Source organism: Haliaeetus albicilla, chromosome 27, assembly GCF_947461875.1.
Source record: "Haliaeetus albicilla chromosome 27, bHalAlb1.1, whole genome shotgun sequence".
Classification (NCBI taxonomy): domain Eukaryota; kingdom Metazoa; phylum Chordata; class Aves; order Accipitriformes; family Accipitridae; genus Haliaeetus; species Haliaeetus albicilla.
The window spans coordinates 1,806,192-1,831,847 of record NC_091509.1 but is presented as its reverse complement, the minus strand read 5'-3'; the positions used below and the strand labels follow the sequence as shown (position 1 = coordinate 1,831,847).

At 43.0% G+C, this 25,656-nt stretch overlaps 1 protein-coding gene across 7 annotated transcripts in view; it reads right to left on the bottom strand.

The window, feature by feature from the left end:
- The window catches only part of LOC104323683 (protocadherin alpha-C2-like), a 107,074-nt gene that overhangs the window by 40,701 nt on the left and 40,717 nt on the right, over positions 1 to 25,656 (bottom strand). For 4 of the 7 annotated variants that reach the window (XM_069772868.1, XM_069772867.1, XM_069772866.1 and 1 more), the window contains exon 2: positions 1,761 to 1,819. The exons of 2 other annotated variants lie outside the window; for them this stretch is intronic. In XM_069772868.1, coding sequence (XP_069628969.1) covers positions 1,761 to 1,819 — 59 coding nt within the window. Of the gene's footprint in view, positions 1 to 1,760; positions 1,820 to 10,790; positions 13,739 to 25,656 lie in introns of those variants that run through there. One more of the 7 variants, XM_069772865.1, reaches the window with a different exon arrangement.

Below are 25,656 nucleotides of genomic sequence, written 5' to 3'. Positions count from 1 at the left end.
AAGTACCAATTTGGGTATTAGGCAGCACCTTACATGGAAGGAAAAGAAAAAATCTGCTACCTCTAATGCAAAACTAGGCACATATTTATGTGAAACTCCTTCGAGAAACAGGATTCTGTGACTGTGTCCCTGTCTCTGCTCATCTGCTTCTCAGCTCCATTCCACACTCCCAGTTGAACTTAATGGGCAGTTTCAACCAAATGTAGCAGATGTCGAGGGTTCTATGGATACCAAATTTCTACAAGTTTTATGAAAAATCAGCATTTTATGAAAACCATCAGCTGTGCAGGTCACACAGGCTCAGAACCTGAGATTTCAGGTAAGGACAGGGGGCTGCTGATTTGAGAGAACAGAGGAACATGTACAATTTCCCAGAAATGCTTCAGTAGCTCCTCTGCTTGTGGGATGAATTCCTTTAAATGAGCTCTGACTTTTCATTAATTATTCAAGTAACTTCAGGCAAGATCTTGAACCCTGTATAGAAAGGAATGTGGATCCACAGGATCACACAAGAGCACGCCTGACTCTGAGGACCAGTAAATAAGATGCTTAGGTAGGCAGGAGAATTCCTGCTTCAGGATCCTGCTCCCTGGACCGTTTATTCATTTTGCAGTATGCAGTCAGGGATTTAAAACAAACAAACAAACAAAAAACCCAGCAGGAACATGAAAGAAAGCAGTTTGCCCAACAGGCCACAGAATCAAGCTTGGTCTTTCTTCCTTTCCTTCTGGTCCCTGAGGTTTAGGTTCCTTTTTTATACAGCAGCCCAAAGTCAGCTGGAAAGGTACACTGTGCCCTCAACCACATGAAGCATAGTCTCAGGGATGGACAATCTGAATCTGAGATTTGGATGTCAACGTTATGAAGATTCATCACCCCTGTGGATAATGGATAAAAGGTGATGACTACAGTCCCATTGCACCAACAATTTTGGGAAAAGCATACCATCCTGCACTTTGTAGTGCCACTAGGAACTACTGCAGCCTTATAACTGTGTCTAAACCTGTAAGGTAGTCTTATTAATCACATAAGATTACACCTGAATATAAAACCAGTTTTCTAATCTGCTCAGGAAGGGACAGCAAAAATATTTTATTTAGGCTCTACAAAAACAACTTTACTATAATTATCTTTTTCCAGGTGTACTGAGTAGCAAATTATAGCAGAGACTGCTTGTAATGTTAAGGCAGAGGACTTTTCAAGATGTCTAAAGAGATTCGGACACAGCCTCACTTTTCCTGCTTTGAAAATCTGTCTCATATCTTCAAAATGTCCTTTAAACTGTATTAAACATCTTGATTGCACCATGTGGTTAATAAACTGACTGCAGGAGCAGCATACTTTTATGGTAATGAGAGACAACAAGATGGAAAACGCATCAGTGCTGCAGACAGTCTATTGAAACACCAGCATTGATGATTACAGGGAGCTTTAAAGTAAACAAAAAGTGTATAATCACAGTTAAATAATTCAATAATTGGAGCAATTACACCTTGACAGTCAATGTATAAAAAAGCAGGAGGTAAACACAAAAAAAGGACAGATCTACAGTAGTACAATAATAGCATAAGATGCAGTCAGACTGAATCTGTAACACTTGGAGATTGGAAGTGACAGCAGCAGAACTCTCCCTCTGAGTGCCTTCCCTCTCAGTGTACAGATATCATCAGTCTAGGGCATCAGAGGAGACAGACAGCTTTGTCCTTTTCACAGAGAACAAGGACAGAATTCTCCTTCATGTGGGGAAACACCATACCTACCTTTGCATTCCTGCCCTTAGGGATGCAGAGTAGCGCCAGTCAGGATTGGGGTGTTTTGGCTGTAGAAACAAAAGCCCAGGATAATGTTGTTAATGTATGTTAAGTGTGCTGAAAAGCATACGCATCTGGCTAATTTTGTCAGAAAAGTCTGTATGGAGCTACTCAATTTTTGTGAACGTTCAGAACTGCCAAATCTTTCTACAAATCTAAAGAAACTTTCAAAGGGACACACAGAGAGTGTCTCTGTAATAGAGAAACTTGTTTGCATGCCAATGCCGTTGGCTAGAGATGATCTCTGTGGAATGACATTTAATGCTGGAAACAGGTAGACAGTTATTTAGTACAGTCATCAACATTCTGGGCATAGGGAAAAAAACCCATCATATATCCATAAAACACATTGTTTGTTTACCTGATAAGTCGAGGAAACTCGAGCTGCTGCACTGAATAGCACCTGCCTGAGGACGTATAAAATACAGCCCCCTGTGAAGAGGACATGCGGGGTAGTCTGTCTGCTGTGAGGTTTCTGCTGGCATTTAGTGTACTGCAGAGGACTGCACTAGATTGTATCAGATTTGCAGACTGCAGCAAGTCTTTTATCAAAGGCAGACCTGTTCTTTCATAATATCAAGAACTACTACATTCTCCACATTCATGAGAGGGTGTAAGAGATGGAAGGGGAAAACAACCAGCAATACCCTTTGACCAACAAACCTCAGCATATGCTGACCTACTGCAGAATGGCTTGCTAAATAAAGAGATAATTAAGAAATCCTTTGTTGATCAAAAACTGCTCCAGAAAATCTCTTTTGCATTGTCAGGGCACCATCACAACAATTTTCAACTACAGCCAATGAATGCAAGCTCAGGTCCTTTAAAATTAAGCTGTAAGCACATAACAAGGTTACTTCTCAGGATTCTCAAGATGTTATTCTGTAGGTGATATCGCAGCCAGTGCTTAACTTCAAGCACTTGAATTCAAAGAGAGAACTTATGTCCAGAAACATAATGGACTACACTCATTCCTGGTCTGTCTTGTACAGTGCCAAATACACAAATAATACATGACAGTAATGGTTTAATTCTCTTCAAGCTATTGGAGGCAGATCAGCAATGAATTTTGTCCCATTACTTGAAAGAGAAAAAGAAAGTGTTGAATGCTCTGAATTATTTAAAGTCAACTCTGCCTTTCCTCTTGAGGTTTGGGTTATGCTTTTCCCTGGATCAATAAGTTTTATTCAAATAAAAATGGAGCAATTACAACTTACGCTATCGCTCTATCACCATATTTCCCAGGTCCAGCATCACTCAAGAGCGAGATGCTCTCGGATGACACACATCCTAGTATTCTTTACAGTCCGAGTTACACAAAAGGGAGGAGGCTGCTATTTGCAACCACACATTAAACATCTGTGCTAGCAGTCTCCTTCCCATTTAGCCCCCAGTTCTCTGGCATACTTGGGTTCTGCTGAGTTTAGCAGAAAGTGTCTTGACAAGGAGCCCATTATGCATGGTTCTAGTATTTTCTGATTCATTCCGGTTTGGCCCTGGTCCCAGGGATGTCAAAGCAACTCTAAAGTCATCCATGTAGTAACAGTCAATGAAAGAGGATAGAAAATAATACACACTGATCAGATCCTCTCCTGAGTTTGCCTTTCTTAATGTATGAAGGGTGCTGACACCAGAAGATTTGCCTCTGCTGGAGATTTTCTTCTAGCAGGGGAACTGCTAGACTGGGGGTGGTGGGAAAGCCCCTTTGCTCTTTTTTGCAATTTGAGAGGTGCAGGTTACTAATTTGTACAGGCTTATAGGCAATGTGAGGAGGAAGAGGAGTCTTACCAGTCCCTGACTGTCCTAGTTTCAGCTGGGATAGAGTTAACTGTCTTCCTAGTAGCTGGTACAGTGCTATGTTTTGAGTTCAGTATGTGAAGAATGTTGATAACACTGATGTTTTCAGTTGTTGCTAAGTAGTGTTTAGACTACAGTCAAGGATTTTTCAGCTTCTCATGCCCAGCCAGCGAGAAAGCTGGAGGGGCACAAGAAGTTGGCACAGGACACAGCCAGGGCACCTGACACAAACTGGCCAACAGGGTATTCCATACCATGTGACGTCCCATCTAGTATAGGGACTGGGGAGTGTGGGGGGGGATCGCCGCTCGGGGACTAGCTGGGTGTCGGTCGGCGGGTGGTGAGCAATTGCACTGCGCATCATTTGTACATTCCAATCCTTTTATTATTGCTGTTGTCATTTTATTAGTGTTATCATTATCATTATTAGTTTCTTCTTTTCTGTTCTATTAAACCGTTCTTATCTCAAACCGCGGGTTTTGCTTCTTTTTCCCGATTTTCTCCCCCATCCCACTGGGGGCGGGGGGAGGAGTGAGTGAGTGGCTGCATGGTGCTTAGTTGCTGGCTGGGGTTAAACCACGACACTAACAAAACACAGGTGAAGTGAGATTACATCAAAGAGCTGAAAAGTCTGACACGAGTTGGGTAGGAGTAAAAAAAGAGGAAAACAGCCACTCGCTCAAAGTATATAGATTTTTGTTTTTCAGCTGAAAGCTTTCCAGCTCTTGGCTAGAAGACAAAAATCTATGTTCTGTTGCAGTGGGAACCTTCAGACACCAGATCATAAATGGGTGATGATGGCAGGAGAAACTCATCAGAAATTCATCATTCATTCACTCTACATGCACGGACCAACATTCACCATGTCAGTATAACAGAAACAGCAGCAGTTAGGAGATTGCGGCATTTTCAAAGGTTACTATCCAGAAGCTGTGGTTTCTTGTGGCTACTCCCAAACAGTTCTCCATTTGCTACTACTCTCTAGGCAGGGCTGTAGTGCTGCTCCCAGAGGAGCAGAAGGAGGAAGGAGGGGACAGGATCAGAAAAACATACTCTGGAGATGGAAAGATGTATTGCCACAGTTGACTTTCAGACCTGTCAGGGGCTGTTTTTTTGTTTTTAACTGTAAAAAATTCTATGTCTGGGACTTGTCTACTTTTTTAAGTCTTCACATGAAGAACAGGAGGAGCAGGAAGTTGGGCAGCAGTCTGCCTTTGCCCAGACCTATTCTCACCCAGTTTTACCATGTGCACACTGCTTGACTGGGAACTTTGAGGCCTCAGCAAGAGGTGCATGTTTGTCCCATACTTGTGTTATCACAGGGCAATGTCCTACAACTAGCAAAATTGGTGAGATTCCAATTTTATCAGTGTAACTGGCTTCTCCTTTTGTTCTGCTACAGACTGTAGTTCTTTAAGATCCTCTGGTCATAAGAGAAAAGATGTTTCAATACATCTTTAAATGAGATTGGGCAAATAGGAGCAAGAAAAGCAAAAAAGCATGACCAATAATAGCATTGACAGCATAGTAGATGCAGCAAACCTGTTCAGTAATATCCTTCCCCAGTTCAGACACAGCAGTGTTGCTTCTTATAGACTTATCAGGCATTCACAGCCTGCATGTTTGGGTTGGCTTGTATCTCTGGCTATGAACAGTCCACCTTTACCAGATCACCCACTGAAACCTCCCACATTGACATGTGCTGTCACACAGCATGCAGTCACTGTGTCGTGACATGATATAACCCATCTCAAAGAAGAGCAGTTTTCAGCACAGTCCCAGGGGAGAGGAGTCTGCAGAGAAGCTGTCAAGGGGCTCCTCTGCAAAGCCCTCTCTTAGACTTCGCTGTGAGCCATGTAGCTGTGTCATAAATCAACACCATCAGGACAAGGTACAGCTGGCCAGGAAGCATGAGTACAGAGAGGAAGCACAAAGAGGAATACAGGCCCTGAAGTGGTCCAGATGCTTCCCGGTTGTACATCCCCATGCTCTCCCTATATCACACAATGCTGACGAAGATAACATTGCTCCTTTTACCTCCCCAGCTCCCAGCTCATTCCAAGACCCTGTTTATCACATGCCAGCCCATTCTACTAACTTTAAGGTAATCTTAGCTTGCCGTTTCCCTCAGAGATTTTTGGAGGCCATGTATGGTCCAGTGGTCCTGTCATTACCACTCATCAGTGGAGGTGAGAAAAATCACATGATCCAGCACAGAAGTAATCAAACATTCCCTGTTTCTCTCACCTGCTTTTTGTGATTTAGTAACAGCACACACCATCATAGTTGTGAGATGAGTCAAAATCTATCCAAGTGCCTATAGAGGTGGTTGTCACTGCATTAGGTGAGCACCTCATGCCAACAGTTTGCTCCTGCCAGTTCTTCCAGGCACCAGGGTTACCTTCTGCCAACCACATAACCACAAGCATTAATGTGACTAGTCATAAACAACCAACTCTACTGGAAAGTCTGATAAGCCAAATGACCATATAATATAGAACAGAGCCACCTCAGTAGCAAAAAAGCTCATACAAAATTTCACACAGTTGTTTTCAAATTGCACAGCATGGGTTAATTGAAGAATCATTTCATGGGTTCATGGAGAATAAATTCAGTTGAAAATACATTGTTACAAACATTTTGCTCAGTTCTCTTTTTTAGCTAATACTTTAAGGATTTGTCCCTGGGATAGAAGGAATTTCTAAATTTTTTTAATGTTGCCCTGATCCCGTATTCATGAAAATCAGTGCAAAGGCTACCATTCATTTCAGTGGGTGTTAGAATAGGGCCTGTTTGAGGTAGAGAAGTGTGAATCAAACATTTGCAAACAGTTACCAGACGATGAGACTGCTAAAAGGATCCCACTCTATTCCTATTTCCACACAAACGCACAACAGAATGATATAAGGTATATTTATCAAATATATCTGCTTTGAAGCAATAATAAAAGGCCTTTTAGAACCCCTGACCACATACAGTCTTGCTTATTTTCCAGTGAGACAATGCTGACAGATGTGGGGAAACAGAGGCTTCTCTTCCTGACTTCCTTCTGTAAATGTTTAGAATTAACTTGATGTGGAGAACAAACTATTTACAGACTGAACATGTGTTTATCATACAAGAAATCAGAATGGAAACTGGAAAAGCATGTAATTCAGAAGCCCAAACATTTTCTTCCTGGCAGTGTTCATTTGTATTGCTAACTCTAAGAAAACTAAGGTGAAGGGAACAGGCAAGTGCATCTGAAAGCACCTCTGCTTAATATTGGCTGCAAATTTCTGCTGCCACAGCTGTAAGCATTAAACTAAGAGTCTGACTGCCCTAGAGCACAGAGCACTGTCCCTGCTTAGCAGAACAGGTTCAGATGCTGCCACTAAACAAACCAAAAAAACATTTATAGTTAACCTTTACAATGTCAGTGGGGCTGGAGAATTTCTTAAAGGCTTAAGTTCTTGAACTGAGATTGTAAGATATTCCACCACTAATACCTTTAAAGCCTCTGTGAGAAATCTTTTGGAAAGACTGCTCCAGACAATGCTGTGGGTTTACTAGATTTAGAGCCTTCAAAACATGCTTGTATTTTAAAGCAGTATCAGGATGTGTTCAACTCAAGTGTTGTCTGTTTTTTTCCGTGTGTTTAGCAAGCTGGTTTTGAAGTGCAAAATACAGAGAAAGAGCCAAACAGCCACAGAACTCCAATGAATCCCTGGGTCTTACCATCACTAATGCACAGCTTTTGTTTCACTTTCTGAAGTGTCCATAGAGTACCATGGAAATTTTTTTCTGAACATCACATGAAACATCATATTTTGTCAGCGCCATGTGTCAGCACACAAAAAAAAGGTACAAGGAAATGTATAATCAGGAGAGTTTATATCTAGTTCTATCAAGTATCCAGACTGCCCACTCATCTTTAGGAAAGTGCCAGGCTGCCTTCTGGGGCAGAAAACACCTCTTAAAATATATGTTGGCTCGATTGTTATTCCATGCATTGAAGGGAAAAGGTTGTCATGAGGTGCAAGACATAATGAAGGAGCTTAACCGCGCAGAACACAAGAACAAGACAGGAGAGATGAAAAGACAAACCAAGGACCAGACGCTACCCAGACATCACTCGGCACCTTCACAGGCATATGAGGAAAGGGACTCCAGACTAAAGCGCTGAAACCTTGCCTGAAAATGACAGATCATCACTGCCACAGTGCCCAGTAACAAAATCACATCTTCACGCACCCCCTTCATAGCTGTGTGCACTCCTCTTTTGAAAGGCAGGAATCCAGACTGCCCATAACCTCACACAGTGCCAGCAATGAAGCCACAGTATTTTGCTATCCCTATATTTTTGCCCACACTGCCTGCCTGGTCACCCTGCCGTAGTTATCTAGCTGATGAAAGTGTGATACCAATTAACCCCGCGTTCTCATCCTTATCACCAGACTCCTGCCAGCAATAACTGTTTCTAAGGTTTTCAGTACAGCTGTGTTAGTACATTTCTTCTTTTACAAAACACAGTTGGTTTGAGATATTCTTATAAACCTATAAAGGACCATACAGGCAAGCAGCGTGAATGCAGAAGCACAGGCTGTCTTGCAGAAACAAGCTCCCATTCCCCCATCACAACATTAGCAGTACAAGTCAGAATAATCACACAGGAATCTGTGCTTTGACCTTCATACAGTGGGTTTTCCCTTCCACTGCATCCTTCTAATGACCCAATGAAGTCAGTCACAATTTAGTGGAAAGTAATTATTAACATCTTTGACCTTACTAGTAAATATGAAAAGGACTGAGACCTTATTGCATCAAGTGTTACTGAGATTAATCCCAAATAACTTTGAAATATTTTTCCTCTCACTGTATAAACATCTGCAAAATATTAGCCTTCATGAAACCCTATGTACAATATGCATACATAGAAAGCCCATTCGCACAGTCTCATCCTCATCACTGAACAACTAATAGAAGATCAATTTCCAAAAACTGAAAAAAAAAAAAAAAAAAAGACCTGTTCTCATTATCCAAAAGTAACATACACATCAGAGATGAACTTTGTAAATCAACACAAGGACAATGATGCCTACTGCTATGCTTCACAGGTGAAGGTGTGGGCTTTTACAGATGGATCAAAAGTTCACTTTAACTAAAAAGAGAAACACAGTTGTCTGAAGATCTAATAATACAAAGATCATTATTCTTAGAAAGTAGAATTCAGTGTTGCTAAGCGATGGGTGGCATCTTCAGTGCATCTACGGAGCTTGAAACAAGGGAAAGACATGATTTTGTAGTATGTAATTAGCTAGGAACTAGTAATTAGTGAATACCATTACACTCATCCATTTTCTCATGTACACTTGACATTTCTACATCTTCATAGTATGTACTACTCAAGGGCAGTTTAAGAAGCAGAGACCTAAGGAAAGAACTTGTGATGAGTAGAACTTGTCAGAATTTCACCTCTGTTTATATCATATAGAACTATTTGAATAACTGATTCCTCTTTTGGATCATAACTCCACCCAGGCAGGCATTCATTAGTTTGTTCTATACATCTCTCTTCTTTTGTACTCCAGATCTGGGATGGCTTTGCTGCCACTGCCTGATCTGCACAGGTGTTCAAAACTTGCTAATTCATTGCATTCAGTGGAGTGACTCCCAAAATGTGATAGGAATCTGTCTGTTAAACTAATTTCCTACTGGTCTTGCATCCGAAGTAAAGCCATTTTCCATTACTGATTCCCTTTTTCCCCCCAGAAAATCAGGGGATATTTCACTCTTAGATCCTTCAGCATACATAGTTACAGACAGAGTATGTCTTATGTTCCGTCCTGTATCGAACAGATTCCAGGCATTTTATTATACTCAGAAAGATTTTAAGGTACAAGAACTGTGTAGAAAAAGGAAAAATACTTCCCCCACACCCTGTCACTATGATTTACAGAAAAACACTGCATTAATTTTAAATGGATTCATTTTGAATGGATAATCATTACTCTCGAAAAGCATTTTTATGGAACACTTGCTAGTCCTTAAGATCTGTGCATCTTTGTGTACTAAACAACAGGTGTAAAAGATGCAAACATCTTCGTATGTAAGTAAGTATAAAGAAATAAATTCTATTTCTGTGAAAAGAATACACAAGTCAGGGTCCTTTCTATCCCACCACAGTTACTCCCCTAGCTTTCCCACATCCGGAGGCATAGCACACATTAATGCACAAACTGTCTTATGTCTGTCACAATTGTAGGGTATAAAAAACACAGAGTAATTGCAAAATTTTCCTTTTGTGAACCAGAATTAGTCTCTCCTGTGAGTGCTTCTGGATTTAGTTCCAGTATGTGCAGAAAGGAAACTGTACAGAACATGTAAACCACACACTAATTGCAGACTGCCTGTATGCTGGCATAAAGCAACCATTAATTCTTCACTGTGGGAAAATATTGAAAAGGTTAATACACTGCTGGTCAAACCATAGGTATTAAACAGTTTTCAATAGCAACCCAGCAGGTTAGAAGTTGTCACTTCTGTAATATCATGATGGTAACTTGCTGTAATTATCTACAAAGATGTCACTGGATTGTCACTGTCCAGAAAGCATGAAATGCAGCATTAGGTAGAACAAACATCATCAAAGGAAGGACTGCAGTTTTCAGACAACTAAAATATGCCCACATTAATAAGCAAAGCATATTATTACAATGATCTAAATTCAACAGCTTTGCCTAGGAGTCCAATCAATGAAGTAGCAAACATCTATAACTGGCATAAAGTAATCTATTGATTTCCAGGCTAATCACTTTTTTTTTTCCCTGCAATATGAGTTTTAGCATTAAAACTTTGAGACCACATGTGTCATTCCCTAGCACTCTGTGGCAGCAGGTGATTTTAGATCTGTAAGAGAAAAGGGAAGGAGGCAATACTCTATACAGCATAAGCTGCAAAACCGAAGTGAATCCAAAACAACAGATACACATACTGAACTTACCAAATGGACCCTGAAAGTTTCAGTATTTACCTAGAACAAAATGCATTGCACAGATTAGATTCATTAGAACCATGTTACACAGCTGTGTGTCGGTGAGCCCAAAAGGGAATATGCTTAATCTGAGTTTTCCAGTCTGAACCTCTGCTTAAGTGCAGATTTGCTCAGAGCACTGTGCTGATCATTTATCAATGTAGCCTCACCTCATTAGGAGTAATGGAGTCATTTTTAAGTATGATCAGGTTTTGTGCACTCTGCCCACTCTGTCCTGTCAGATGCCTCTCAGTCATCACTGCAGAGGGACCAGTAGTTCCTGTTGGGCCACAGGTATTGTAAAACATAAAAGTGTCACTTCCTGATCCTGCAGTTAGGCATGCCTTATAGCAGTAGGTCTTAGTGAGAGACCCATTGCCCCTTACTTCAATGAAATGGGGTTGTACTTTTAAACCGTGGGGCAACCTAGCATCGATGTTGTTGTTGGCCTGCTTGTATATTTCAGCAGGGCACCGTTCTCTGACCCCACAGAACCCTGCACAGCAGGAGTCCCCATACAGACTGTATCTGTAGCACTTGATAACAGTAAGCCCAATGATTGTGAAAAGAAAAACGAAGGAGATGGCGCTCAAAGCAATAATGAGATAAAGCGTGATCTCTGAGTAATTGTTCGGACTTTTAAAGTGCCTTCTTGTATCAGGGATGATTTTGGAAACTCTATCCACCACAGCAACAGTGATGGCTACTGATGAGGACATTGGTGGCTCTCCATTGTCTCTCACCTCCACCGTCAGGTTGAAAGTAGGTGCGCTGTCCTCCCCCAGTTTGCGAGTAGTCCTAATCTCCCCAGTATGGAGCTCTACCCTGAACAAACCTGGATCTGAGGTTTGCACCAGATGGAAGAACAACCAGGCATTTTGTCCTGAGTCCCCATCAATGGCTATAATTTTGGTTACCAAATATCCAGCATATGCCAAGCGTGGGATCATCTCCAGGGCTGCTGAAGTGTTGGTTGAGGTAGGATACAGAATCTGTGGAGCATGGTCATTCTCATCTACCACGTAGATGTGGACAGTGACACTGCTGCTCAGTGGTGGGATCCCGGCATCCTGAGCCTGGACAACCACCTGGAACTCCCTTAGTGTCTCATAGTCAAAGGACCTCACAGCATACATGTTGCCACTATCGGATTTAATGGAGACATAGGAGGCAACAGGTAGCCCTTCAATCTCCCCATCTAGTAGAGAATAGGACACATAGGCATTTTCATCAACATCTGGGTCAGTGGCTTTGATAGTGCACAGCAAGGCTCCAAGGGGGTTGTTCTCAGGGATGTAAACTGAGTACACAGGTTCCTCAAAGTGTGGAGGATTGTCGTTGATGTCGGAGATGTCCACATGGATCACCTTCTGGGAGGAGAGAGGGGGGCTCCCAGAGTCGGTAGCCGTAACTGTAATATTGTACGCTGCTGCTTTCTCATGGTCCAGTTTGCCCTGGGTGATCAAGGTGTAGGAGTTCTTGAAAGAGTTGAGTGTGAAGGGGAGGCCAGGGGGAATACGCAGACTCACCTGCTTGTTCAGCCCTGAGTCCTGGTCAGTGACACTCATCAGGGCCACCACAGTTCCTGCCTTTGCATCCTCTGGCACTGGGCTGTACAGGGAGGTCAGGACCACCTCAGGAACATTATCATTGGCATCCACAATGTTGACCAGCACCTTGCAGTGCCCAGCCATAGAGACAGGGCCCTGATCAGTGGCTTGCACATAGATCTCATAGGAGGATGCCTCTTCATAGTCCAAGGTACCATTAACCCGCACCTCCCCTGAGTGTGGGTCCACACTAAAGAGCTGCCTCACCTTCTGTGGGGTGTAGCTGCCAAAGGAGTAGATCACATCCCCGTTGGAGCCCTCATCGGGGTCTGAGGCGTTGAGTTTGACCACTAGTGTGCCAGGTGGGGCATTCTCCAGAAGGCTCACAGTGTAGGTGGAGCGGTCAAAGGCAGGTGGGTTGTCGTTGGTATCCACAACTCGCACAGAGATCTGGGCCGTACCGGACTTGGGGGGGTCCCCACCATCCACAGCAGTGAGCACCAGCTGCTGCAGGGCACTCTGCTCCCGGTCCAGCGGCTGCTGCAGCACCAGCTCCAGGAGTTTGCTGCCACTCTGGAAGCCTTTAAGGTCGAGGGCAAAGTGGCGGCTGGGGCTGAGCTGGTAGCTCTGCACAGAGTTGGTACCCACATCAGGGTCCTGGGCACTCTCGATGTGGAAGCGGGCCCCGGGCACGGCAGACTCACTGATCTCCAGCCGGTAATCCTGGCGGGGGAAGCGTGGCGCATTGTCGTTGATGTCCAGCACCTCCACCTCCACGTTGTGCACCTCGATGGGCTGCTCGATGACCAACTCCAGGCTGAGGAAGCAGGAGGGGCTCAGCTCACAGAGCGCCTCGCGGTCCATGCGCTCCCGCACCAGCAGCGCCCCGCGGCCCAGCTCCAGCTCCAGGTACTGCCGGCCGCTGCCCGAGGTAAGCCGGGCTCCTCTCGCCGCCAGTCGCCGCGGATCCACGCCCAGGTCGCTCGCCACGCTGCCCACGAAGGCGCCGTGCGGCAGCTCCTCCCGCACCGAGTAGCGGAGCGGCCCGCCCGCCGCCCGTCCGGCGCGCAGCCCCAGCAGCAGCAGCAGGCCCAGCACCACCACCCCGCCGCGGCTCCGCCGAGCAGCCGCCGCCATGGCCGGGGCGGGGGAGCTGCCGGAGCCGCCTCGCCCGGCCCTGGCCCGGCCTCACTCGCCGCCGCCGCTCGGCCGCCTCATGCAAGCGGCGAGCAGCAGCCGCCGGCCGCCTCCGGCCCCGCCACCGCCCGGTCCATGCTCGCCGGCTGCGCGAGACGGCGGCTCCGGGAAGGAGAAGGAGGAGGAGGAGGAGGAGGAGGAGGAGGAGGAGAAAGGAGGAAGGAGGAAGAAGGAGGGACCGGTACTCGCCGGATCCGCTTTCTCCGACTCCAGCTGCTGCGCAGGAGGAGGCGGGGGAGGAGGCTAAGCCGCGGCTGGCGCCGGTTCAGCACCTGGGCAGGGAACAGCGGCACGGCTGCCGGCGGGAGCCGTCCCCGCTGCCTGCCGGAGCCCGCGCTGCCTGCCGGAGCCCGCTGCCGGCCGGAGCCCGCACTCCCTGCCCCGCCGCACCGTCCTCACCCACGTGTTGCGGCCCCTCGGTGAGCCGGGCCCCTCGCTCCCGGTGGCGGCGGGCTCTTGCTGCCGAGCCGGGAGGGGTGCGGCTCCCGCACCGCCACCGCCCCTCGTCTCCGCCCCAGCTTCGCTGCTGAAGCTTCGGGGGCGAGGGGAGGGGGAAGGGCCGCAAACCGCCTGCACTTCTGGACCTGCTGCTGCTGCAATGCTAAACTACATCCGCTTGGGAGGGTTAAATCAGCGCAGGGCTCCGAAAAAAAATGGGCCTCTGGCCAGGTCTGGTGCCGTCTGTGTGGTGCTGCAGTGTGTTTGACGACCTCTTTCTTGGAGAGCTGCCCCGCTGCTCCCTCGGAGATTCATCCTTGCTGCAGCACCGTCCCTCTGCCCAACCCCTGTGGACCCCCCGACCCCGCTTCCACCCTCCTGCTCAGCTCCCTCTCACCTTGCTGCAGGCGCTGTGCCCTGACAGCAGCTCGGCTGGTACAATTCTGCAAGTCACACCCACGAGTTATGAGCATTTAAGGTGGGCTTCAGTTTCTCATGCAATGCAATACACAGGCTCAAGGTGATCAAGTGCAGCTGGAGAGAAGATGGAACACAATCTCTTTTCCAGTTACAGGTTTTTTCCTTCTCTAGCCTTGTGATGGAGGACTGACAAAAAACAGGGCCATGAAATTGAACAAACTCAACAGCAGGGGTGAGGGTGCTGCAGCTGCAATGAGTTTTACCCCAATACCACAAATCCCAGCAAAGACGATAAACGTAAGCATTCATTCATACAACAGCTAAGTCACTAAGGTGACATATTTAATGAAACAAATCACACAGGACATAGTCCTTCAGGGGTGCAACTATGTTGTACCTACTCCCCAGTGCATAAACTGCTTCTCTGCTAGTATTTCTCTCCCAGATGGGTTGATTTTTTTTCCTTGCTTACCCCACAAAGTCTTTTGGAATGTTCAATGAATCCTCTCTGGATTGGACTGGTCTATCAAGGGGAGGGGGTGACCCTAACATTCAGCTAAAACCTCTTTCATTGCCCTTTTTGGGCCCGGGCACCCTTCACCATGTAGGTTGACTTTTGAGAGCACAACCTTACACTACAAATCCCCAAAGTTTTTACTATAATGTACCTGATACACAAACCCCAGAGAACAACTGCCCTAATTCTGACTCAGCACTGCTAAGAACAATTACCAGTCTATCAGCTTTTATCAGTGGCCACCATTATCAAAAGGGACAACATTAACAGCAGGATTACCCCATTTATGTTTTGGCTGATGGATTCCTTTACTTCTCAGCCCATTTTTATGGCCCAAATATTTGCCCTCATATTTATTCTAATGTGCCCAGTACCCCAGTGTCTGCAAATACTGCTGTGGAACCACCCAACCCTGTTTATCTTTTTAAGTAGGATAAAAGTAGGTCCAGACCAAGAAGGGCAGATAGAGATGCCAAGTGCCTAGAACATCTGGAAATTTGTCCATTTCATCCAGTTGTCTAAACAGGAGCCAAACACTTAAAAAAAAAAAGAAATCAGCTTCAAATTTTTGGCTAGCTACCCACCTTCAAGATCACAATATTCAGATTCAGAACAAAATGTCCTGACAGCCTCACAAAAAAGCGGCTCAAAAAACCAACACCCTGCTAAAAGCTATAAAAAAAGTTATAGCAGCACTAATATACACGGACTATGTGGCCTTGTGTCAAAACAACTTGCAGTCATTGCATAAAACAGAAGCCTGAAGGGACACACCCTCAGTCTTCCAGACAATCAAATAGCAGTTTTATCCAGACAGTCCATGGATCATCTCTGCCCCACACCTCTCGTCTACAGCCACAAAGTCTTCTAACAAACATACAGCACACCAATAAAAGGCCAAAAGCCACAGCAACATTGGCAACATCTAAGGCCCTGCCTTAAGGAATGTGTTGGTAGAGACTCTCCTGGAAATGGACAATGCCCATGCCAAGAGGTGGTGGGAAAACAAAACTCATCTCTGTAGGCAATGCCTTTCTAACCACAAGTTGATTTTACTTACAGCGTGTGAATGAAACACACCAGTCACACATCCAGGGGTTTTTAATGCCAGCGAAGAATCTTTCACACTGTTCTGAGACCCCAGTGTGTTACTTCTGATAGACATTCAGACTCTGCTCTAGTGCATTTCAACTGGGTCCCCCAGCAAGGAAGGGCTGACAAACGCTCAAATCCTGGCCCACCTCACTATTTACATGCTACCTAGATTCATCTTTCCTCACCACCTGACTCTCTGTGGACAACTAAGGCTGCATACATCCAAAGTTTTGCAAAACACCACAGAATGTAAAACAGAACAGAGGTAAGACACAGACACTTAACCAAGCCATTCTAGAACATATTCCATAATCTTTTCATTCCCATCAAACATATTGCTAAACCTCAGGTTCTTAGAAAAAAATTCTTCTAATTTCAGAATCATAAGTCCTAGGATTGTCTGGCTTCTTGCCTTTTAGTAAGTTTTATAGCACCAATAAAATGGGTACTCCGATTTTCATTTTACAACTTAATACTGTAGCTTGGCTTATACACAGTAGCACTCTACAAATGTAACAGTCTTTCTCAAAATATTAGCTTTATACAGTTTATGCTGACTACACAGTTTATAAGTGATATACTGAAACTTCTTCTGTTCAGATTAAATGTTCCCCAAGCCCCTTTAAATCTACATAAAATTCATCGATGGCCACAGTAATTTTAGTTATTTCCATCAGCTTCAGTGGTAATGCTGAGTCAGTCCTGCAGGCCTCGATTTTTAATTCAGGAAAAACTTCCATTGAGAAAACACTTCAGGATCTGGTCTGTAGTAATATGGATTTTTCTAGTGAAAGGCAAAAATTGAAACACAGAAAAACATAATTTCAGCTTCAGTTGCATCGAGGCTTAGGGGCTTTCTAGTTTTCTTTTTCCCGGAGTTTTGTTTTCGAGTAATTTCCCGAAATTTCATCTAAGCATCAAATTTTGAAACACTTTCAAAGCTCACTAAATAAAAATATACGCAGTGAGTTCAGATCAACGCACATGAGCAAGAGAATCAGAATCTGTTCCTGCAGCAAAACCAGCTGATAAAACGTAACAGGCCCAAATATCCTTTTGCTGATAAACCTGATAACCTCTGAAGTGATGGGATACTGCCTGTATGCAGTATCTATATACACAGGCCTATTGAGCTTTGCTGACATACAAAAATTGCACCACTTTAATTAGCTTGGTTAAATTAAATGGTACGCATCCTTTAATGTGAGTACAAACATACAAGTGGAGCAAAGAATACATTGATTTTATCAAGTCCTGCAGAAGAAAATTAAGTATATATCAAGATAGTAATACAATGATATATATCTATGCTAAAGGTTGTAGTATTATAACTATTTTAGTCTGAAAAGTCCTGGCGTTCCTATGTAAGCCTTCCTTGAAACAGTTCTACATACAGATATGCCTGAGTTAGTAGCTGTGTAATGCAGTGCCACAGAAATACTTCTGTGCAGATATTTCTCTTGGGAGTGATACAATTATATACAGATATAGTTCTGTAGGGCCTTGAAAAGTTCATCCATTTCAAATCACACCTGTACAAGGAATGTTTTTATATAATTTTGTAACTAGAATCACCTAAATTTGCTTAAGCAGCAATAAATCTGTGTTCAGTTTGTTCATTGCAGAACACTATGCAGAGTCCTTCCTCTGGCTATTTCTGAGTCTCACACAGCAAAAAGAGAGAGAAAGGCATATAGAAAACAGGAAGATGTGAAAATACAACATGTTAAATGAAGAACTCTAAGGTATTTCAACATCTGAAAAGACATTTTGCTTGTTTGTAAATAATTTCACCTTCAGTAACTCACATCCCTTAAACATGATATCCAACGACTCAATGTCATGAAGCAGCTCCTTTCTGAACTGATGGCAAGTCACCAGCTCCAAGGATTGGGCTCTAGATTTTTGCATGTAGTCTTGTCAGCATGTAGGATTTTAGCAACAATGAGATTATTTGCATACCATATAAATGCACACACAGTTTCTGCCTACTGATAAAACAATGTAAAAAAATATGGAAACAAGTCTAGAGAATCCATATAGTTCAGCCATTACAAGCAGGTAAGCGGTGTCATTCTCTAGAAAAAACTAGATTTTTCTCTATGTGCCTGTTTGAATGTGCTGCCTACAATTTGTCTGCCTTAGAATTAAATCAAGTCAAGAGGAAAGGAACAGCCATCAGTCACTGGCCAAATTACGTCAACCACAGTGGAAAACAATACCCATAAACTGTAAGGGAATGACTCAAATTTGTGGAGTTTCTTATATACAGTTTTTTCCAGTGAGATGGTAGACTGTAGCACCATCTTCTAGCCCATGGGTACTCATGACAGCCATGGAAAAAACATCTTGATAATTTCAGGGGATGCTCAAACTACTTCTTCATTCCAACCCCATCTTTCACTTTACTCTCTTGGGATTCCTGCATTCTTCTGCATCCTACTTACTTCAGTCATGTCCCCCTCTCCGCTCTTCCCTGAAGGAGAATATGTACAGGATTGTTTCTGGTGACTTTCCATGTCTCAAGTACTATCTAGTCAGGAAGATACTACCTAGAGATGATAAGGCAACGTAAAGGCAGAAGTGAAAGGGACTCATACCCTACAGTGGCTCCCTGCCTGAAAAGCCTCCATCAGTCTTGATTTAGCAATCTGAGCTCAGAGATCCCAAAATATGAGAGCAGGTTCTGCAGTCAGAACAGAGCCACTGAGCAACCCCTTAAACAGAGCCCTGCAGCTGAACCAGATCTCTTTCAGTATATGGTCTGCATTCTCTGTATGGGATTTTCTGGGGACATGGGATCCTCCCTCTTCCTAAAAATACTGCAGAATGCCTCCCTGAGGTAATGTAAACTTCTTGTTTCTACACTTTGAAATAGATAGGTCTGGTGCCAAATTGCTCAGTTACATTGGCTCTGTTCTTTCATATCTTTCCCTAAATCCATTTTTCACATTGGTATGAATCTAACCGGTGAGAATTTTTTTTTTGGATCACGAACATCTGAAGCCAGACTATTTAAAACCTTGCTGTTATGGGAACCAAGGCTGCTAAACAGCCAGAAAAAATCTTGTTTGTATTTAGGTCACAATTTCTTTGCAGTAGTGTACTTGCTCTTATTCTAGAAAACAGCATGTAAAGAAAAAGAGGTGGTGGGTTGGGGTATGGAGAGGGGGCTGTGATATAAATCTGAATTCAGACAAACTACATATAACAAAGATATATAGAAAATAAATTTCTTTTCATCTCCTGGTTGCCAGTGTACATTTAATTATTTCTCACTTCTAGTCCAAAATTTAAGGATGGCTATCTCTGACTCATTCTGTTTGTCTTCTGCTATATTTTCCTGATGACTTAAAAAATCCATTCAGTAATTTATTGACCTTAATGTCACATACTGCACCATTCTAAATGGAAGGACATTAACAACTTGGACAATGACAAAATAACTTTCACCTTTCTAAACACACCACAAAGCTTGTAAGTGCTATTTCTACTGCCAAATGTTTTCTTGAAGGTTTTGGTTGGTGTGTTTTCCTTGATCACCATTGTCTCTCTTCAGCACCACAGCCTTTGTCACTTTTCTATGCAGGCTGTTATTCCTGAGCTCAAGCAATCACCACTAAATTTCAGCTCAGTGAACTGGTTGTGAGGCACACTCTAGCCAAACAAATCTCTTGCAGATGATTATAACTTCATTTGTTTCCCTAGATCTGGTTACTGCCTCACCTCATGCTTATATTCACATGTGTTGCAGGCTTCTCTTCAGAGTTTGAGGACTGGGACAAAGGTACAAGGTAATTGTCCCCCTCTGGAAACTGTGTATGAATGGGTCAGGGCAGTTGCCCAGCAACTGAAGACTCAATTTCATTTTCAGCTTTAAGGAGTTCAGACTTCTTTCCTCCCCTCCCTAGAAAGTGCCTTCATCATAAGCCACAGGATGTCCTCTACCTCCTTACTGAAACAAGACGAAAACTTATGCCATTCTAGGTCAAAGAGAACAGCAATATAAGTATCGCCCTGTATCCTGTACACCTGTACGTGTGGTACTCACCTGGAAAGGAGATGGTGGTAGAAACCTGACTTTGCTCCAAGAAGTTCTATTAACTTCATACTAAACCACCTTGGGATATAATTCACAGTAGAACTAGTTCCAACATTTCATAGCTTTTGTGTTACTTCTTACACACACATCCATGTTTTAGTGATGATAAACTACTTTCACAGCACGAGCCCTCCCATTTCATGCTCATAGTACCAGAACCTAATGACACAGTGTCATAGACAATGCATAGCCAGTATCATTACAACTGCAATAGCACCTTTTATTCTTTACTATTTTTTAATCTTTTTTTTTTAAATACATAAACGTTGAGCTCTATGGTTTTCACTTATGTCACCTTTTTCCTATCCTACCCATGAAATTTAATTATTAGTCAGATAGTCCTTGACTTACCTTTTGGGGAGCCCCATTCATACCTGTACACAAAGCATTTCATACATATTATTCTCATGTTCAGGCATATAAGTATTTTGTTAGCCTTACACCTCCTATGAGAAGATCTCAAATCTGAAGGGTCTATTTTCCATCTTTTTCTCTTGAAAGCCAGTTCTCCTGGAAGAGTTTCTAACTTGTCCAGGATTATGCATATATCTGGCAGTAAGCCATATTTCTGAGGAACAGATACATTCTGGCACAAAGTGACTTCAAACATTGCTTTATCCTATTAAACAAGATTTTCTACTAGATTTGGATGGTCCTATCAGTCCAAGTCTCTGCTGGTGACTCCTGAGTTCTCCTAACTGGACATCCAAATTGGACTGACAGCTCTAAATCTGCCAGTGTTGTCCTCCTGTTCACAGTCTGGCTCTTAAACCCGTCTTTTTCTTCTTTTCTTGTCTATCTATTCACCCTCTTAAATATTTGTTCCCTGTGTTTGGGGTTTTTTTCTTTTCCTAGCCACAGCTTAACTTTTCCTAGCCACAGCTTAACTTCAACATTCTATCTTTTATTTATACTATCCTCCCCTTTTTTCATTTTGGTTTCTACTCCTTTCTCCATCTTGCCTCTTTCCACTGAATATTATCCTCTTTCCTTTCCATCTTCTACCTCTAGTTCATTCATTTATTTTCTACTCCATAACCATTAGTAGTCCTGCCTCTTTCCTTTTTCATGAGTCATCCACTCACTTCCTCTCTTTATGTTGATTTCCCATATTTATTTCCCCTCAGTGTCCTAGGGCTTTTGTAATTGTCCTTCTGGATATACAAGAAATTTACTGTGTTCCAAAATGATGCTGATAAGAGATGCTGATGTCTCCTTTTCCCTTCATTTTTGTCTACACAGCTCAGGTAAAGTAGGAAGCTAAGCACCAAACAGTGGCATGGAACCAATGGAAACAGAGACCTAAGTATAAAAATAGATAGTGAGAATCAAAAGTACAGGCAAGGAGTAATATGAGGAACAGTCACCTTCTTCACTGCTGAATGTCCTGGTTTCAGCTGGGATAGAGTTAACTGTCTTCCCAGTAGCTGGTACAGTGCTATGTTTTGAGTTCAGTATGAGAAGAATGTTGATAACACTGATGTTTTCAGTTGTTGCTCAGTAGTGTTTAGACTATAGTCAAGGATTTTTCAGCTTCTCATGCCCAGCCAGGGCACAAGAATTTGACACAGGACACAGCCAGGGCACCTGACCCAAACTGGCCAACAGTGTATTCCATACCAGGTGACGTCCCATCTAGTTTAGGAACTGGGAAGGGGGGGCGGGGTGTAGCCGCTCGGGGACTGGCTGGGTGTCGGTCAGCGGGTGGTGAGCAATTGCCCTGCGCATCATTTGTACATTCCAATCCTTTTATTACTACTGTTGTCATTTTATTAGTGTTATCATTATCATTATTAGTTTCTTCTTTTCTGTTCTATTAAACCGTTCTTATCTCAACCCAGGAGTTTTACTTCTTTTTCCCGATTTTCTCCCCCATTCCACTGGGGGGCGGGGAGTGAGTGAGTGGCTGTATGGTGCTTAGTTGCTGGCTGGGGTTAAACCACGACACTGAGAAAGACTGACAGCATTTTCTTTAGAGCCTGTCAGTGCCTCTCTTTAATAGGCAAAAGAGGTCAGGTTTGCATTATAAGGGACTATACTACTACCCACAGTAGTACTATACAGTACTCTGTATTCACTCTCTTGAAAACACATACTGAGTTACATCTATTAACTTTATTTCTGCTCCCTGCTTACTCCTAAATCTCTCTTAGAAGTTAACCACCTAAATCTGAAACTGCCTAGTTTGGATCTGAAAAGGAGCTGAAAATCAAATAGGTTTGTTACCACACTGTTTTAATGATGACCTAAGTTTGCCTTTGAGCATGTTAGAAGTATTGACTGTCAGTGCCCTAACTATAACCTGTACATCTTGTGCTAGATCAGGTTTTGCTTTTTGGAAGGTCAATACTTTCTCCTCCTTCATTTGCACTTTTCTTTCTTGCTCCACTGCTCACCTAATGACTTTTCCAGGTTTGTTGCATTGCCTAATAGCAACTCCAAGAATTCTCTTAATCTGTGAAAGTACATCAAGTTAGAAAATGATACATTCAAGCTGTAAAAGCATATCTTGAGCTTTAATTTCAATACTTAATTTATTGAGCCCTGTATCAGGGCAATCATAGTCAATTCAGAGCCACAAAACTGCACAAAGAGACATTGTGAAGATCTCCTTTCCTCAGCACAGTTGCCCTTCTAACATACTAACAAGATTACCACTGGTACTGAATGGTTAACTCAAGCTTTTGTTATTCAAATATTCTTTCACTGCAACTTTTTTTTACAAGCCTGCCTAATCCACCCTTAACTCATCTTCAGGTTACCTAAAATGTTCCAGACCTTCTGCTGACTTTTTAAAAAAAAGGGGGGGAGGGGGCAGGGAGAAAAACCAGACTCACCTCTCACACCTGCTGCCACTTTGCTTCCTGGTATTTTCAAAAAATACACACCACCAGCTGAAGCATGCATTAACCTATTGGACTTGGCTGCTAATATCGAGTGCATTTTCTCAGCACAGCAGACCTATGGGTAACTTCAGTCCCATATGACATCTTAAATGTGACTTCAGTGGTTTGTGTTTATTCCCTACATAGGAATGCATTTCAATATACATTCAACATACTGCCTGCAGCCACTCCAGACAGCCTGCAACACAAGTAGAAGTCTAAGATGCACAGTGTGAAGACGGATGGATCATCCAATGGTTACAACTAAACAGTTTTCAGATTGCTCTAAATTTCTTCCAACAGCTGAGAGTCACAGTTCTGTCCTTTCTTCCTGGCACATCTCCATTCTAAAGCTATACAGGAGGTTAGTACTGAGCTACAAGTGTCTGTTCCAAACCACCATGATATTCCTACACAGCAGCAAGCTACAGCTTGCTCCTGAAGCTAAATATGTAAAGCAGCACAGAAATGATGAAGGACAGAGTTTCTCAATCTAAAATCAGACCTAAAATGCTACTGTACTGAGTTGTACAGAGCTGCCCTAAATTTCAGCAGTTTCTCAAGTTAATAGAACAAATTATACTTAATCAAAGTATAGAGATTACTTTCCTTTGCAAGGTTTTATTTTAGGATTAACTGCTTAGTTGCTGTTTTCTTGATGCTGGAAAAAGTCAATGTCAAATTTTTGAGGAAATTAAATCATTAGAGCTATGCTTTTTAAAAGATAGGAGTGAGGCAAATCATCCCCTCTACCTCTGGCTGTTGTACTTGGACACAATTCCCATCCTTTCTGCAGCCAGAGGCTCAGTCACCACTATGGTACTGTCTCCAAGCCAAAGTAGGCAGAACTGTCTAGACATCATGAAAGTTCCTTGCTGCAGAATGGATGAGCAACCAAAGGAACAATGAAGATGTTGCTCTGGGCTTCCAGAGTTCACTACAACAAACACAGGTTGACTGCAGATTGGCAGCATACCTGCCATGACAGAAGAGCCAGATGTGGTGTGGAGTGAACCTCTGCACATCTGGTTCCAGGCTTTCACAGAGTTCTCAGGAGAAGTCATTGTTTAGACTTGCAATTCTCTATATGGTGGGAAGGAAGAAACTTCACCCCAAGAACAAATGATTGAGGAAAATCTCCATCACAGAATCTACCCAGCTTTTAGCACAAATGGGAAAGACTTTGCTCAGCAACATGGCCAAATACCTAACAACGCTCTACTCTTACCACCCTTGCAATTGCTCTTTCAGCTGCAGGTCTTTGCCTACAGTTCTGATACATGTACCATGATGTCAAGTACACAGACAGAACATGAAAACCCTTCAACTATTATAAAGAGCAGCTGAGAGCCATAAAAGAGGCAGGACTGGATTAGATCACAGGTCCCATAAAACATACTGAGTCTGTGAGGATTTTTTATGAGACCACTATGCTGCTCCACAGTTTTCTGTATTTCATGTGTCTGCACAGGAATGGCTGAGCAGGGAAAGTAGGGCAGGAAAATATTTTGTTTTGTCTGCTAATTCTCAGCAGGCATTTCTGAGCTTGGAAGATTTTTACTTCAAATCCTATTTAAAAAAAAAAATCCATCTGCCCAAACTGTGCTGTGCTTGGACTATTTTTAACCTATAACCACATATATGAGGGGCAAAATGTTAATACTGCAGATTCTGCTGATATTATCTGACCTCAAGAGAAGTCCTATTGATTTTCTTACTCAGCAGAACCAGGAACAGCATTTGGCCCTAACTTACACTCTCTGCCAATGATTTTATTTTATATTTGTGTTTCTCTTCAGGGTCCTGGCACACAGTGGGATCCCACACCCTCCTTGCCCCCCAACTCTCTCCTAAATAGACACGCAAAAACTTGTTCTTTTTTCCTCTCTTGACTTGTAATCTATGTTCCAGGTATTTTATGCCCTTTACTGTACTTCTACAATCTCAGTGATATCTTTCTTTTAATAAGGTTATCAGAACAGCACAGAGCATTCGATTCTAACTGTGCACTTAGAAGTAGTACCTGGTAACGTGCCAAAAGATTGTCTGCCAATAATTCTATGCAAAAAAAAACCAGCAACAATTTTGCTTTCCCACCTCTTGTGAATACTTTATCAGTAGTTTGAGTTCATTACTCACAACTAATCTGAGTTTTTCCTTTCTGTAATCCATGATATTTTACCTGTACCTATTTATTATCTTTCCTTTTACATGTCAAGATTTGCCAAAAAAATATATATTTAAGATTAGTATGAAGGAATTATGAATATAAATGTGTGCACATGTGAAAGCACACAAAGAAAATACAAAATAAGGATTAACAGGAAAAGTATGCATTAATTGCTGCAGAGCACCCTATATGGGGATTTAATCCAAATGAATAAAGAGGAACAAAATTACCTAAAAGAAGGTGTCAAGAAGATGGAGAAGAGAACTGGAGCCTTAAAATGCACAGCTGAGGAATACAAGAGAACTGTGAAATTAAAGAATTTTACCTAAGAGTTAGAAAGGGATGAGACAAAATAACGACACAAAAGATCCCAAACAGTACCCATTCCTAAAGGGAACCAATGGCAAGTCCCAGATCAGTCTATTGTCACCAATGAATGACAACCTATGAGCCATGATAGCCAGCATCTCTTGTCTTCTGCACTGCACACAAGTGATCCTGGTCACCAGTAACCATCGGGCACGTGAGCTGGTGCTTGTGAGTATGTGGGTGTGAGTGAGCAAAATCTATAACAGAATGAGTGAGAGTGGGAAACTTTAGAAATGTTGCAGGAGAAACTCACTTTTCCCTCCCACAAGATCTTGCATTCAGTTTTGTTATAC